The sequence below is a fragment of the Cercospora kikuchii genome (assembly GCF_019650295.1).
Source record: "Cercospora kikuchii DNA, contig_00005, whole genome shotgun sequence".
In the NCBI taxonomy this organism is placed as follows: Eukaryota; Fungi; Ascomycota; class Dothideomycetes; order Mycosphaerellales; family Mycosphaerellaceae; genus Cercospora; species Cercospora kikuchii.
In genome coordinates, this window is record NW_025408586.1 from 2,247,654 (window position 1) to 2,262,006 (window position 14,353).

A 14,353-nucleotide genomic window follows, 5' to 3' on the forward strand; every position below is an offset into this window, starting at 1 on the left:
GTGACAATGTGAAAACAGTCCAAACCCCCAACACGAGATCTCTTTCGAAACAATCAATTCCCTATGCTCCAACCCCAATCATCGGCGCAGCCATATACAAATGATTAAACTGTTTCCAAAGCAACACCTGATCCTTATCCGCATCTCCATCACCTTTCAAATCATTCTTCAAACCATTCTCCACATTATTCCACCCCATCGCATCCTGCCACGTACTAATAACACTTTCCACAACACCCACCGATTTCTCCCCTTCCGCAACATCCACTTTCTGCCCAACTGCCTGTTTCCATTTACTCTGCACAAAGGTCCATTGCATCGCGCCCTCTACTGGCTGCGCAGATTGCCATTGTTCGGAGACGAAGCGATTGGTTGACGGGAGTGTCGGACGCAAAGGTTTGCCGTCGGCATCTACATCTGCGAGCGTGAAGACGTCCAGAGATGAGGACATGAGAACATTGTATTTGAGGATCTTGTCGTAGGAGCGGAAGGGGAACGGAGCGCAGAACGTTGCACCCATGAGGAGGTCCATTGTTGCTGAGTCGGAGTTGGAGAGGAGGGAGGAGGGTTTGATTTGGCCGGATGTTGGGTCTGTGGATGGTTTATCTGTGAAATAATGATCAGTGCTCAGGTTGCGAAAATCATTGTAGGAAATCGCTTACATTCATCCCAGAGTGCTTTTGGCGTGCTCTTGATGACTGGTAATGGGAGGAAAGTTGCTACCTCATTGTTGCCGTTCTTCTCAATTTTTGCGATCGAGACTGTCATTGTGGAAACGAGCTGTGTGGTCAATTGCATAGGCTTAGCGTAGAATGGATTCTCTTCTAGCAGCACAAGATCTGGTTCGGTGTCGCTGGCGGCTGGCTGTGTGATTGTTTGCAATGGAACGCGGCTTTGTACGCGGAACTGAAAGCCAGCTCGCTTCACTTCCCACTGAATATGGTTGACAGAAATTAGCATGTGCCTTTGATATGTCGTATTAATTGCGAGGACAGGTTTCACAGGACGACCAAAGGAAGAGGGAATGTAGAATGACACTTACGATTGCACCAGGATCCGAAATGGCATCTTTGGCCTTGTTGGTGTACCTGCCGTCTTCCACCGAGAGCACATGAAGCTTGTCGATTTGCCCCGTAGTCGCTTGTGCATCAGCAATGGCCGTACGAGCAACAGAGTCCGCGTCTGGCACTTGGAGCAAGAGTTCCACGAATTCATCCAGCGTCTTCTTTCCCGGTCGTTTGGCCTCTGCTCCGAATGGAACCTCGAATCCAAACACCCAAAAGTCCACATAAGCAGATCCGCCGAATTCTGGTCCCTTGAGCCGCAGACGTGCGTTGAGTTCCACTGAAATGTGAATCGTGACGAAGAGGATATCCATCGTGAACCGCACACCGACGCACACGCCCATCTCTCCCATGAAGTAGAATGGGTTGTACACGATCAGGAAGTCCGCGTAAGTTGTCAAGTATGCGCATAGTAGACCGGCGCTGAAAACGACTTCTAGTCTGCCTCCACCCATGCAGCACTGTGGAGTGATGGCGAAGTATGCTTCACCACGAATTGAAACTGGCCCCATCTGCCATGATATCCCCAGTCGAGGGGGAATAGGATAGTGTGGTGGAGGTTTGTACATGGGGTGGTATCCGCCGACTGTGAATACGAAGTCTCCAGAGTACGGCGAAGATCCAAACCAGTAGCATAGGGCAAAGCCGCCTGTCAGATGGCAACTGGGATGTATAACGAAGGAGTTTGGCGAGAGTTGTGCTTCGACACGGAAAGCTCCTGCGTGGAAATCAACTGTGCACATGATTCCGAGTTCGACGTAGATGAAACAGGCAATGCGCGGTGTTGGTGCAGGTGGCATTTGTGCGATGGCTTTTGCGAAGATTCCGAGGTTGACGTATGGGTTGAATTCAAGGATGACCGCTGCGGATACGTCCAAGATTTGTAAGGCTTTGGCTTGGAGTCCAGCTGCTATCCAAAATGAATCTTCCTGTGGCTTGACATAGGAGTCTGCTTGGCCGACAAGCTGGTTCATGACTGTCAAAGGATCGGAATTCTCGCCTCCGACTGTGTTGGCGATGAATGGAAATGAGGGAACTTGTGCGATGGTTGGGAATCGCAAGTTCGAGTTGTACCCGAAGCCCAGTGTGATGCCACCAATGGTCACGAATTCCAATTCAATCAGAGGTCCTTCAAGTTTGGCGAAGATGAAGAGCGTCTTATATGTATCTGTCATTCCGACAGAGCCAGGTCTGGCAATTTCACCATACTCGCCGACTGCCATAAAACTGTACGGCTTGAAGGAGACGGCAACGCCGCCCATATAGAGACGCTGAGTTGAAGTCGATGCATCCTTGAACATACCAGCAATCCCAACAGGTGGCTGCTGGAACGATACTCCCATCCCCTTCAGCTGGAATTGTGGCTCAATGGATGCCAACGACTGCAAGTTGAGCGTTTTGAGATTCACGCCGATGCCGAATCCTAGAAGCATGACTTGTACCGGCCCCAAATGAGCAGCGATGTCGAAGAAGAGCAAGAGTACATTATCCTCGAAGCGAATGCCCACATTTGAGACAGCGATGGGGCCGACTTTCTTGGCCAGGTCGCCAGTAGCTGTGCCTTCACCGCTACCAGTATTGACTGGAGCACCAGATGGAGGGGCAGCTTTGTTGGACTTGCTGACGAAATTCCTTGTTCCGGGAGTGATTGCTTTGGGTTTGTTGAAGGCGAAGTCGAGAAGCAGTTTCGACGCATCAGCAATACAGAAGTGCATTCCCGCAGCAAGCACAATGTCGACTGGTGTAGGCTGACGAACTGACTCCTTGAATTGGATAACGCTGACCTCCATGAGCGTTGCCAACTCCTGTCGCGTAATACCTTTGTTTTCAACGGGATCTTGTACCCAAAGAAATTGCAGTTCATCGAAAAGAGGCTCGATTTTGCCCACGACAGGTGGTTGAGGGATCTTGTGCCAGGGCAAATCGACCACGGACACACGGATGATGCGTTTCGTCTTGTTACGTAGTGCTCCAGGAGCAGGCAGGGGACGTGGTTGGCCTGCAGGCACCACTGTCTTCTCGGTGAGTTGGATGAAGGACAATTCTACGCCTGCTCCACCAGGAACCGGGAGTCTCATTGTCAGATCCATCGCCAGGTATTTCTTTTCAGGCTTCGCTTCATTCGAACCTGAAACTGGCATCGTGTTTGTGACCGAGGCCGCATCGAGCGAAGCCAGCTTCAGCGAGACGAAAGCATTGCCTCCAGAAAGCGACATGTCCTTGATGAAAGTCGGCACGCTTTCCAATGCAGCATTGTCATCATCCAATATATCTTCCAATAGAGCGCCAACCGTGGCATCAGTCCCTTCCGTTGCTTGCAATAAAGCCTCGAAACGCCAGGACTCGGTATCACGATGGAAATCCAAATCCAACTCGCAAGGTCCGATACGAAGTGTCGCTCCAATGTCGAATTCGCTTGCCGCCCCATTACTTCCATACAAGTAGTCAATGTCCAGAGACTCTAAGGTAATATTGCCAAGTATGTCCGTAATGATTTCCTCATCCTCAGCAGGAAAGAAGCGTCCGAGTGCACCCATGTTGAGATTGTCCACAGAACCATGCAGGTGGCAGAGCTTATTCTTGCCCTTTGCCTGAAGATCGATACCCAAAACAAGCAGTGTCTGGTTCGCGTCCGGCTCCTCATCAGTCTCGAGATTATTGCTAGGCATCGAGATATCGATGACTCCTTCCAAGAATAGCTCGTAAGAAGCTTCGCCTTTGGGCTTCGCAGCGCCAGTAGACGGACCTGGCGGTGGGTCACCACGCTCGTAGCTTGCTCTGACGGTGACTTGCTCGAGGCGAATGCCTAAACCATCTTCGGCGGTTTCGCCATCCTCTTGTTCGCTTGCAACCAGCATACCAGAGAACGAGACTTTTTTGCCTTCCAAAGATAGGACTAATTCCACAATCTCGAGATCCAGTTCTTTTGGAAGAGCATAATCGCCTGGCATGAGGGATTGCAGACTCACGCTTGACGGTGCTGGCAGCATTGGACGAATGACCTTCGAAGGCTCATAGAAAGGCGAAAGTTCAGCCGGAGCGCTTTCTGGATCTCGTACGAAGGAAGGCTCGAACCAGACTTGGGCCACGATCGAATGTGGATTCGGCTTCATGGCTTTCGTCCATTTGTAAGAGAGCTATTTGAGCATCAGCTTGGGTCACTACGATGCGACAAAGCATCAATATAACACCAACTTACCAGGAATGGTACCTCAACTGCTTCCTCCGTGGCGGTAGCTGTAGTCTTCCATCCAGGAGTCCATTCCAAGTCGATAGCAAAGCTTTCAACGCCACGCTTCGAGGCTCTCAATGTGACTCTCTTCATCTGTAGCTTATCCAGTCCGGGGATGGAGTTCACAATATCGGTTATACCCCCACTGTCATCCGCTCCGACCAGACCAGCAATCCAGCCCAGCATATCGCCAAGAGTGCCAGAAGAAGGTAGTAAACTGATCTCAATTGCCATACCTCCATTCTCCAGATCCACCTGAATATTCGTAGCCAATGTCTGAACAGTGTTTCCAACAGGTCTCTTGAGTTTGAGCGCGACCATGAACTCGTATGTATCGACGAACAGAAGTCCGGAGGAAGTCTCTGACGATCGAACGACTTTGCGACCTATAATTACCGGATCCTCGAGCGTGATTTCTGATCCAAGTTTCATGAAGCCTTTGTCCAACCACTGCTTGATAGCTGGAGCGTCCAATTGCCACTCCATACGTTGAACAACGCCGAAATCTTCCGCGGAGCAGAACCAGATCGCTCCGCGCTTGAGGTCGAAAGTTATGCCAGTGCCGATGGCATCTTCTAGATCAGATATAGCATCTGTGGTTCCTGATTCGTTCAAGATGCCGAGCCAAGTCAGCAAATTTGTAAAGTTCCATTTCTCTGTCGGATTGTTGGCGAGTCCCAAGATCAGTGTCTGATGTTGCGGTATTATCCCACTAGCTGGCACTTCGTAATCAGGCAAGTATTCGAACGATGTACCAAAGTAAGAGCTCGCGGATGTAGTTGAGAACTCCAGATCATGCCCGGCTTGCTTACACTTCAAGCTCAAACCAGTCCATAGACCATCCTGTATCTTGCTGTTGGCGGCAAACAAAGCTGTGAGTGTCGAAGCTTCGTCTTCGATATCGAGCGCGCTGAACAGAGATGATCTGAATCCATTGGCGGAGTCAGCCTTCCCAGTAGCGTCGACTGTGAAGATCGGCTCCACGATCCATTCTAGTAAAGTTTCGTAACCACTGGTGGCAGATGAGATGGGCACTATATTTTTCCATGATGAGGTGTCGGTATCTGTGACCAAGGAGATAGATACAAGGTTCCAAGTCTCCAGCTCGTCTGCGTCGGCAGCAGGTTCACTTGGAGGATCACCAACCACTGCAGAGCTTTCCACGGTATTCGTTGCAGCTGTCACACTAGCGATCGAAGCCTGGACATGCCTGTCGCCTGCAGCCGATAGTGCAGTGCTGGGTACAGTTGCAGCTGCGCCGTGAGGAAGCACGAACGCACGCAGGTCGGTCTCTGATACTGATTAGCACGAGTAGCGGCTGCTGGACAGTCACATTGACTCACCTCCCCCTGCCTCGCCGTTCTCCTCAAGTGCCGATTCCTCTTTGTGCTTCGGACGCTTTTTATCGTCACCCGTGTCTTGACCTACTTTGCGTTTCCTAGAAGGCCCGTGTCTGATCTCCTCAATTTCCTGCGCGGCACCTTTGATTTGATTATTGTAGCTTGCCTCAACAGTCTTTCTGAGAGGACGAACTAGCCTTCTCTTGACCAGAGCATTTTGCATCTGCTCGAGTTCGGCCGTTTTCCTTTCTTCTTGCGTTGCACTCTTATCGATTGCTTTTCTCTTCTTGCCAGCCGGACGTGATGCTGCTGAGCTGTCCGATGCTAGGATCAGTGGAGCCTCGGATGTTTGAAAAGTGGTATATCCATCTAGCCGCTGATCTAAATCTTGCGCGCGTCTAGCAGTACTCCACGACCGACAGTGGACTTTGACGTATTGCAGTTTATCGTTTGCACTTTGTAGCGTACCGAGTGTTGTATCGACTGTCGCCACAGTTGTGCAGAGTTTGGGCTCCCATGGTGCGATCAATGGCATTCCACTCTCCACGGTATTGAGTGTGAAATTCTGCTTGCTGATCTTGCCATCCACCACGAACCATTCCTTGGCTGCCACTTTTGCTGTAATGATGGTCTCCAGAGCAGCAAACTCATCCAGTGACCGGCTTTGCTGCGGCAGTCGGTTTTCGAGGAGCCTGAGACGTTTTATGTAAGCTGCCCTGACGCCCGTGACTTTCTCTGCAAGCATCTCATGGAAGAAGTTGTTCTTCCCGAAGGCTCGATATTGTGGCGCAATCGCCTGACGAATGGTCTCGACTTTCTTGGTGTCGATCTGCGGGGTTGTCTCTGTGTCTCCATTTTCGGCGCCCTTCGTCTGCGATGACTCGCCAGTGTTGGTTGCATCTCCTTTGGCTTCCGTAGACTTGGTCTTGATAGTATCCTCGGCTACATGTTGGGTTTCTCTCCTTGCGCTGGATTTCCGGCAGAGGTAAGCGTACGAAAAGAGGATTTCGACAACTCGATTGTGCTCGTGAATAGGAGGCAAGTTTCGGACACATTTCTGGAGTTGCAAGGCTTTGAGAGGGCATGGGATATATCAGCTGCACTTACAGGTAATAAGGATATGATAAAGAGTGAAACAACCTGTTGACCAATTAGCCAATACAGTGCATACGACCTTTGCCCAACTCACTTTCCAGGAGCATTTCCGCTCGGGACGATACGGTTCGAAGTCCTAAACCAGCGATTCAAGTAGAGAAGCAACTCGTATACAGGATGGCCGTAGTCTCTGCCTGAGGCCGAGACAATGATGCTTCTTGGTCTGAATTTGTGTACCAGGTCAAGTGGAGTGGAGTAGGTGGCTAGAACGGATCAGCGCTACGGTGGTTCATTGGTGGGTTCAACTGTCGTTAGTGCGTACCTCCATGATGCGAGAGCTTCACGGCTCGAATGCATTGGAATGGATTCTGACCAGCCTGAATCCAAGCAACGATCTTGTTCTCAATTTCCCACTTGCTCTATATCAGTCTGGATCGCAGCGCACCAGTGGGTACACATACCTGAGCATCACCGGCGGAGTAGTGTGACATATGTCCATCGGTCCACACTAGCAAGGTGATGATCTACGAGTTGTTGGTAATGTAGCTTTGTAAAGGGTGACGAAATGTTTACCGATGCTGCGTTGGTGATTTCGCTTCCACCCATCGGGGTGGCTTTGTCAACAACTTTTATCCTAAATTTGAAAGGATCTGCTGGCATAGTCAGGACCTATCTGACCCGTTGTACATTGGAGAACGAGGTACCCATGGACTTGTCGTTTGGACGCATCATCATGTTATCACCTTTGTCTTTCGGCTGCCCACGCAGGTCATGGGCTTGTGCTTTCGCCAAGTTGCCTGTCGTGTCAGCCTTGGGTTCTTGTGCAGCCCAGTTCGAGAACCTGTCCATATCAGTAATGCCATCTTCTTGTTCGTTTACTGGCTCCTCGTCCTTCATGTCGGTGTCGCTTGCAGCAGTTGATTCATTGGACAAAGATTGGCCGCAATAGTCACCGTTGGCTCCAACAATAAGCAGCACCGGTTGAGCTTGGTTTGGCTCATGCTTAGGTAGACCATTGACAACGGCGGCAGTGGTTGTATTGAGCATCGGATCAGCCTTGTTGGTCCCTTCTTTGAAGCTGTCTGCGGATGTGTGTGCTAGAGCTAGCTGCATCGGGTTCTTGACTTGATGGCATTGGACCTCGGCCAGGCGCCAGCCGGTGAACAGATTAGTACCCAGGATGTATTGATTTCCCGCACGGATTTTGCACATCTTCTTGGCCCACTCGGTCGGGTCTATCGCGCCTCTGCCTGCCCCTTCAGGCCTCATGTTCCAGTCGAGAAATCGTGTGGGAAGGTTAGGACCGTCATTCACCCTGGTGCCTTGCCCATCGTCGTAGAAGGGCCATACTCTGCCGCGCGGGGCGAGAAAGCTGCTGCCATCACCAATGCCTTTCTCTTCCGGCCCAGGGTTTATACCTTCAGATATTTGTACTTTGGTCGTCTGGAACCATTGCGAGGGGAATTTGCCTCCCCAGACCTGTCAATAATTGCTCAGCTTCAATTACCGATTCGCAGCGAGGACTTGCTTTACTTTGTTGTTGCCGAAGTATGGGCAGTACAGTATCGTCAATGCCCTCTCCGCACGCGAAACTGGTGTTGCTGGAATTGCAGTAAGTACTTGTTGTTCCCAATTCACACATTACCAAGTGGCGGCTATACCTTTGTTATCTTGAATGTTGCCTTGTTTACCTGTATTGGAACCTGTGTCTCCTGAATTGGTAGCCTGTGATGGCAGCGTGTACTTCATGAAAGGTGAAAGATATGATGTTCTGATGTTAGCTATCTTGTCTTCATACGACTTCTCTGCCGCAGCATGCGAAGCCTTGACATCCGCTGCGGCGTTATTGGGAATTGGTGCCGGTCGAGCAATGCTGGCATACTGGCTCGAAAGATCAGCGTGCACGAGCTCCATGACCCCAGAATAGTGGTCATCGTCCCAATGCGTGATGACCATGCTGTCGAAGGGAGGCCATTCCAGCTGCTCTCCAATGGCAGTGCGCCCGCCTTGGGTTCTGTCAAAGTCGTATAGTTTCCCGATTTTGTCTCTCAGGACAGCTTGGATCCTCTCCGCGCCTGAAGCGGTACCGCCATCAATGAGGACCGCCCGGAGGACACATGGTTTCAAGAAAGCTCGATCCTGAACGATGAGCAAATGAATTGCGGCATCTCCTTTCCCCTGTTCATGATGAGTACGGCGCATGCGATATTGCTGACGAGCTCAATACCTCAACGTTGACATGATAGACATCCACTGACAGGTTTAGCTTGCTGTTGGCGGAGTAGATTTGAGCATTGGTCAAACTGGAGAGTGCTGCAATCTGTTCAGGAGTCCTGGCCTTGGGCTTCGAGTCTTGATCTTTCTGCGTCTCTGCCTCCTTCTTGGGCTGTTCGGGCTCTGTCTTGGGTTCAAGCTGCATCGGCTGCTGGCCAGTATCGCCATTGGGCTTGACTGTCTCCATCACGGTCTCTACGCTGACGACGAAAGACCATCAGTGGCCTGTGCCGGGCGAGCGATGGAGAAGCGAAGTGCCCGTGGTCCAGCAACAGACGACAGGCCGACGATGCCGCCACCGCGGGCCCATCTCGTGCATCGTCCTAGTCGAGGGCATGTTGGCTCAAAACGTGACCCTTGCTCTGGTCTGCAGCAAGCGCGTCCGCCACTGGATGCAGCATGCAGCATTGAGTTTCACGATTCCACGCGCTGTATCAGCTGGAGCGCCTCTTCCTGTTGCCACACATATCCGCAAGTGGAGCATCGATGTCCGCCCCCTGATCGAGGTGGAGAAGCGGGGGGACCCTGTGGCTGTGGGTCTTGGCATGGAAATGGCTAACAGCTCTCAGCCAGCCTCGAAACACGCCTCTTCGCGCGTCAGGCGCGGAGCTACCGACAACCTCACGCCAGCATTGTGCCCACGTCTCGACAACAGCGCTTACTTTGGAGCTGCATACGCGACCCAGACATGGCAGAAGCTAGCAATGAGGCCGTGCCAGGCCTGCTGGAAAGCCCAGCGACAGGTCCTATTCGAAAGTCGCAGATCAATTGTTGAGTCTTACAGTCCAGCAGCGGAAGATGGCGAAGCCTGTGGTATACGTGCCCGTCAAGCTCGATGCCTTCGTGCTGAATGGGTCGAGGTATGAGTGCCAGAATTCAGTCAGTGAACAGCGACTGACACTGGCGCAGCAAGGGCTTTCCAGACAATGCCAGTGTTGCACCAATCTCGCAGCCAAACTACACTTTTCTCCGCCTCGATGCCGCGTTGATACAGAATGATGTCCTGCCATACCACGATATCTCTCATGCTTCGCCACCGTCTCTCAATCCAAGACTGACTGACCTGGGCACCGGCGAGCCTAGGAAGAGAAGACAGGGAGTTTATCTTCATTGGATGTTGCCTCGATGCTATCGTACGTCCAATCCTTTCCTTGATGTTCTCTTCGCTTTCTCCTCTTTGACTGAAGTCATCAATGTCTTGCACTCGAGCACGGGCATCCTTCGCTGCACCCAACGTATATATGCATTCTGATTACCAAACTAGGGGCGGGCTCTTCTGCACAAACAGACTCAGCACCAGTCTTCAAGACCGCGCCCGATCGGTGGCTTGTGATTCGCAGACTACATCCAGGAGCCGAACCCGCGGGACGGATTAGGGACATTACTGCATGGATCGTAGAGTCCAACAGAGTCCGCAACGTGCAGGACTTCGATCGTAACGTCGACGTGGAAGTCGAATGCGCGCCGTATTTGAAGGGCGATGCTGGCTCCATTGAAGCACAAGCCGAAATTTACATCGGCCAGAAGACACTTCTGACCCCTGGCTCATGGAAGGAAAGCGCGCCAGATGCACAGCGCTTCGTGCCGCTGGGTACACTGAACACGGCGAATCCTCTGTTTGCTGACTATGCGCCGCATTGTCCCAACGTCTTTAGCATACTTGACAACTTCGAATACGTGCAAGATGGAAAACGAGACTACCTCACAAAGGCGACTGCAAGCTACTATGTCATTGGTAAGTCACCGGAGCGACCTGTTATGACTGCATACAGTTTTGCTGACGTGATATTTATCCACATAGGCTGGCATGGCGAAGAGAACCAGGACTTTCTTACCAATCTACAATCGATGACCATGTCGGAACTTTTGAGTAATAACTTCCTCTCAATGCCAGTCGCCAAGAGTGACGACTTCCTGAACAGGCCCTCTAGCGGCAGAGTCCTTTGTCATGGTGCCATGTATACGGTCAATTATAACAGCCAGGATAACAACACGCTCATGTTACCATCGGCTGACGCGGCCAAGAAGTTCGCCAACCCGAAATCGCACCCAGTCACTGTTGGCACTACGCCTTTGGATAGCGTACTGTCATATGTACGTGCTTACAATGACTCTCTGAAGCAAGGTGGTGCTCGGGATACCGCTCTCGATAAAACAGAGTCCGATCTGCGGCATTTGGAAACACTGCTACTGAAACAGGAAGACGACATCGACTCACAGCAAGAAGCGCAAGATATGTTGAGTGCAAACAATTTCGAGCCATATCAAGATAGCGGGTCTTTCTGGAACTTTTCCGCTGCCAGCCCTTCCAAAACAGGCTCGACCGCGCTTCCGACACGCACGCAGCAGTTGTTCGAGCCTACGCCATCGCAGAAGCAGGCTTTAGCCAAGCTCAACGATGTCCAAGCTGCATTGGACTCGGCGAAGCGTGAGATGCGAAGCGAGCAGTGGAACTTGTTCGCGTTGTGGTGGAAGTATATCAGCGACAAATCTTGGCAAGATACCAGGACCACAATTCGAGAAAGCCCAGCCGAAACACCAAAGAAACCTGCAGACCTCGTTGATGCTCAGCTAAAGATTGTCAAATCTATGAAAGCACGGGTCGAAAGCCTTGGGAGTGTCATTGAGACGTATCTGAAGCCGTTCGTCCGACCGGGATCCGACTCCAGCAAGCCATCCTACATCGTTGAGCGCGGCGCTCGCAAGCGATTCTACACCCAACGAGACCCTTGCCTGTTAGTTCCTGGCCTCTCGAACCCGTGGCCAGTAGACTGGCTATCACTTCTGCCTACCCGCTTTGCATCACAAGTGCAGGTTCCCAATCTACCTCCTCAGACACCAGCCGGCTGGAGTGGCCTAGGCGATGTCATCAATAACAATGTCCTGCCTTGCTTCATCAACAAACAAGGCGTTGCTAACAGAGAACTTCAAGACGCAGCAGCTTCGTTGATTCGAGAATTCTTCAATCTGCGACCTAGTGATAGCCCCGCTGTGAAGGAGATTCCATCTACTATCAGAGGGAAAGCTGCAACAGATGTCGTCTTGCCTCACTACCACGATAGCCGTGATCAGTGGAATAACACACAAGCATGGTTCCCACTCTTCCTGGAGTGGGAGATAAGTTACTGCCACATTCCATGGGATGCATGGGATTTCAATCAGGTTAGGATTCCTTTCAAACCTAACGAGAACCCTCGTGTGCGCTATGGCATCAAGCCGGATCGCACAGTGGCAGAAATCGTCAGGTCCGGATCGAGCAATGTTCGAGACGAGCGTGAGATCGATGGTCGAGTCCTGATCCTCCCGCAACCAGGCTTCTCGTTGCGGGTCAGTGTCGAGCAGTTGCTATCATCTACGAACCCGGAGATGCTACCAGATAGTTTGAAGCCAATACTCGATCCGCAAACGGGAGCTGTCACTTTTGACCCAGTTCCGGATTTTCTCAGCAAGGTCGAGCAGATTCAGCTCTTGAGTGCGCCTATGACGGGATTCATGGATCACCTTACCACCAAGCTGCAAGGTACTCACATCAAACCGACGATCCGTGATCCGGGCTCTCCAAAAAACGTGACCTCTCTCAAAGCAGCAGAAAGGCCTGAGGCGAATCTCAATACCGAAGCCATTACATTGATGGGCCCTGAGCTCGACAAGACGCCATTCTCCGATTTTGTGCGATTGGAAGCTGGCGTTGCTCCCATGAAGCCAGTTACTCACGGGCAATTCCGTTTCACGAAACTGAAGTGAGCAACGTATGCAGAATGAACACTCATACACAGCTAACGATATGAACAGCATCATCGACAAGTTTGGACAAGCCATTTCTGCCATCGATCCTCGACCAGCGAACAACATACCCCCCTTGTACCCCAATCTCAGCGAGTACTTCCATCCTCAAGACCTTGGCGGTGACATCAATCGGGAGAACGTGGTTACCGAAGATCCAGCAGGTTGTCAATATGCGCAATACCCACCCACCATCAATCAGGACGCAAGGCTCAATGGCAACTTCATGCTCTTCGATCAATCACTGAAGATGTGGCGTACAGCTAACGAGTGGGACGATCCACTCTGGGGATTCGTTGTGCTCAATTACGCAGAGAACGGCGTTCAGATCTTCTTACCGGACGGGCAATTTTACCGCGAGGTACGCCTGGGTGGCCCGAACAAGGCGTCTCAGAGCATCGAATGGCAACCTTTTGAGCCTCCGTCAAACGTAAGAGATCCAAAGGCCTTTGGCGCTCAAGGATACCCTCAACTAGACGCGCTCATGAAGCAACTTTCTCAACCTGACTATCTGCGCTCCTTCTTTGGCATGGTCAACAAGGCACTGGCAGCGCTTCCCCACACACCCAACCAATACGCAGAGTATCTCAATGCTATAGTCGGGCGGCCTTTAGCCCTAACGAATATCGGATTTGCTCTTGAGCTGGCAGCTCCACCTTTCAGGAACCAGTCGACGCTCAGCAATACACCTCCGGAAATTCCATTGACGTCTGTAAAGGGAGGTGCTAAGGGCTACAGCTTTACTGTCAAAATCGGCGACCGTGATCGAGCGTATGATGGCCTGGTCTGTTTGTTCAAACAGAAGGGAGATGCCAAAACGCCACCAGGGGAAGAGCTCGATCTCACTACCATGATCACCTATTATCCTGCGGGCAAGAACACAACGGCGCTTGACCGCGACCAGTATATGGAGCTGACACCCTACCATCTCTCGTCCAGATCTTATCGCCTCGATCAAAGCGACCCGAACATAGCAGGGTCGGAGATTGGCAAACTCATGGTGGACCACTACAACCAGGTGTCGATGTTCGGAGCCCTACTCGATTCATTTTCAAAGATCCACGCGTACTCTGGCATCCTGCCAATCACAACATTGCAGCTGCCGCCGTGGACTCTACAATCTGCTCTACAACGCATGACAGCTTTCTTTCGCATGGGCCCGCTCATCGTCACCACGCCCGATTTGCAGAGGCGATACGATAAGAAGAAGAATCTGAACACAGAGTCAAACTTTCTCGAGATTGGAAAATCGCCTGCTGCTGCCCCAGTGACCACGTCCGATTCCTCGGCTCAAGCGCAAGCTCCTCCGTTTAGCGGCATTCCATTGCCAGCGCTTGCTTCCGCGGACTGGAATTGGCTGCAGCCATACGCTATGGCACCTGATGATAGCGTGCCTGGCTCTGCGGCAGCAAGACATCCGAAGTCGCAACATTGGAATCCCTTTCCCATCGCATCGCTGGACAACAGACCAAGGTTCGAGCGCGGCCCGTACACTGCAATAGAAGGATTTCTGCAACTGGAAAAGCCCATCTCGGATGGCAAAACACCATAGCTGATGACAAGCA

General features: G+C 51.6%; 2 protein-coding genes across 3 annotated transcripts; one reads left to right on the forward strand and one right to left on the reverse strand.

Annotated features, from left to right (window-relative positions):
* Nucleotides 1-61: 61 nt before the first annotated feature.
* On the reverse strand, nucleotides 62-9,192 carry CKM354_000864800 (uncharacterized protein; the record flags this gene model as incomplete). Of its 2 annotated transcripts, none has more annotated exons than XM_044804035.1 (14): nucleotides 62-606; nucleotides 663-933; nucleotides 1,043-4,201; nucleotides 4,264-5,594; nucleotides 5,640-6,604; nucleotides 6,744-6,776; nucleotides 6,826-6,994; nucleotides 7,054-7,144; nucleotides 7,193-7,255; nucleotides 7,305-7,381; nucleotides 7,436-8,210; nucleotides 8,265-8,332; nucleotides 8,393-8,909; nucleotides 8,959-9,192. In XM_044804035.1, the coding sequence occupies 14 exons, from the start codon at nucleotides 9,190-9,192 to the stop codon at nucleotides 62-64; spliced, it is 8,298 nt and encodes a 2,765-aa protein (XP_044659970.1). The 2 variants fall into 2 exon arrangements, with proteins under 2 accessions (XP_044659970.1, XP_044659971.1); XM_044804036.1 differs by having other exon boundaries at nucleotides 7,054-7,150.
* Nucleotides 9,193-9,803: 611 nt separating this feature from the next.
* CKM354_000864900 (uncharacterized protein) lies at nucleotides 9,804-14,340 on the forward strand (the record flags this gene model as incomplete). Its single annotated transcript, XM_044804037.1, has 5 exons — nucleotides 9,804-9,865; nucleotides 9,915-10,138; nucleotides 10,270-10,740; nucleotides 10,807-12,745; nucleotides 12,798-14,340. 5 exons carry the CDS (start codon nucleotides 9,804-9,806, stop codon nucleotides 14,338-14,340), a joined length of 4,239 nt encoding a protein of 1,412 aa, XP_044659972.1.
* Nucleotides 14,341-14,353: the final 13 nt, after the last annotated feature.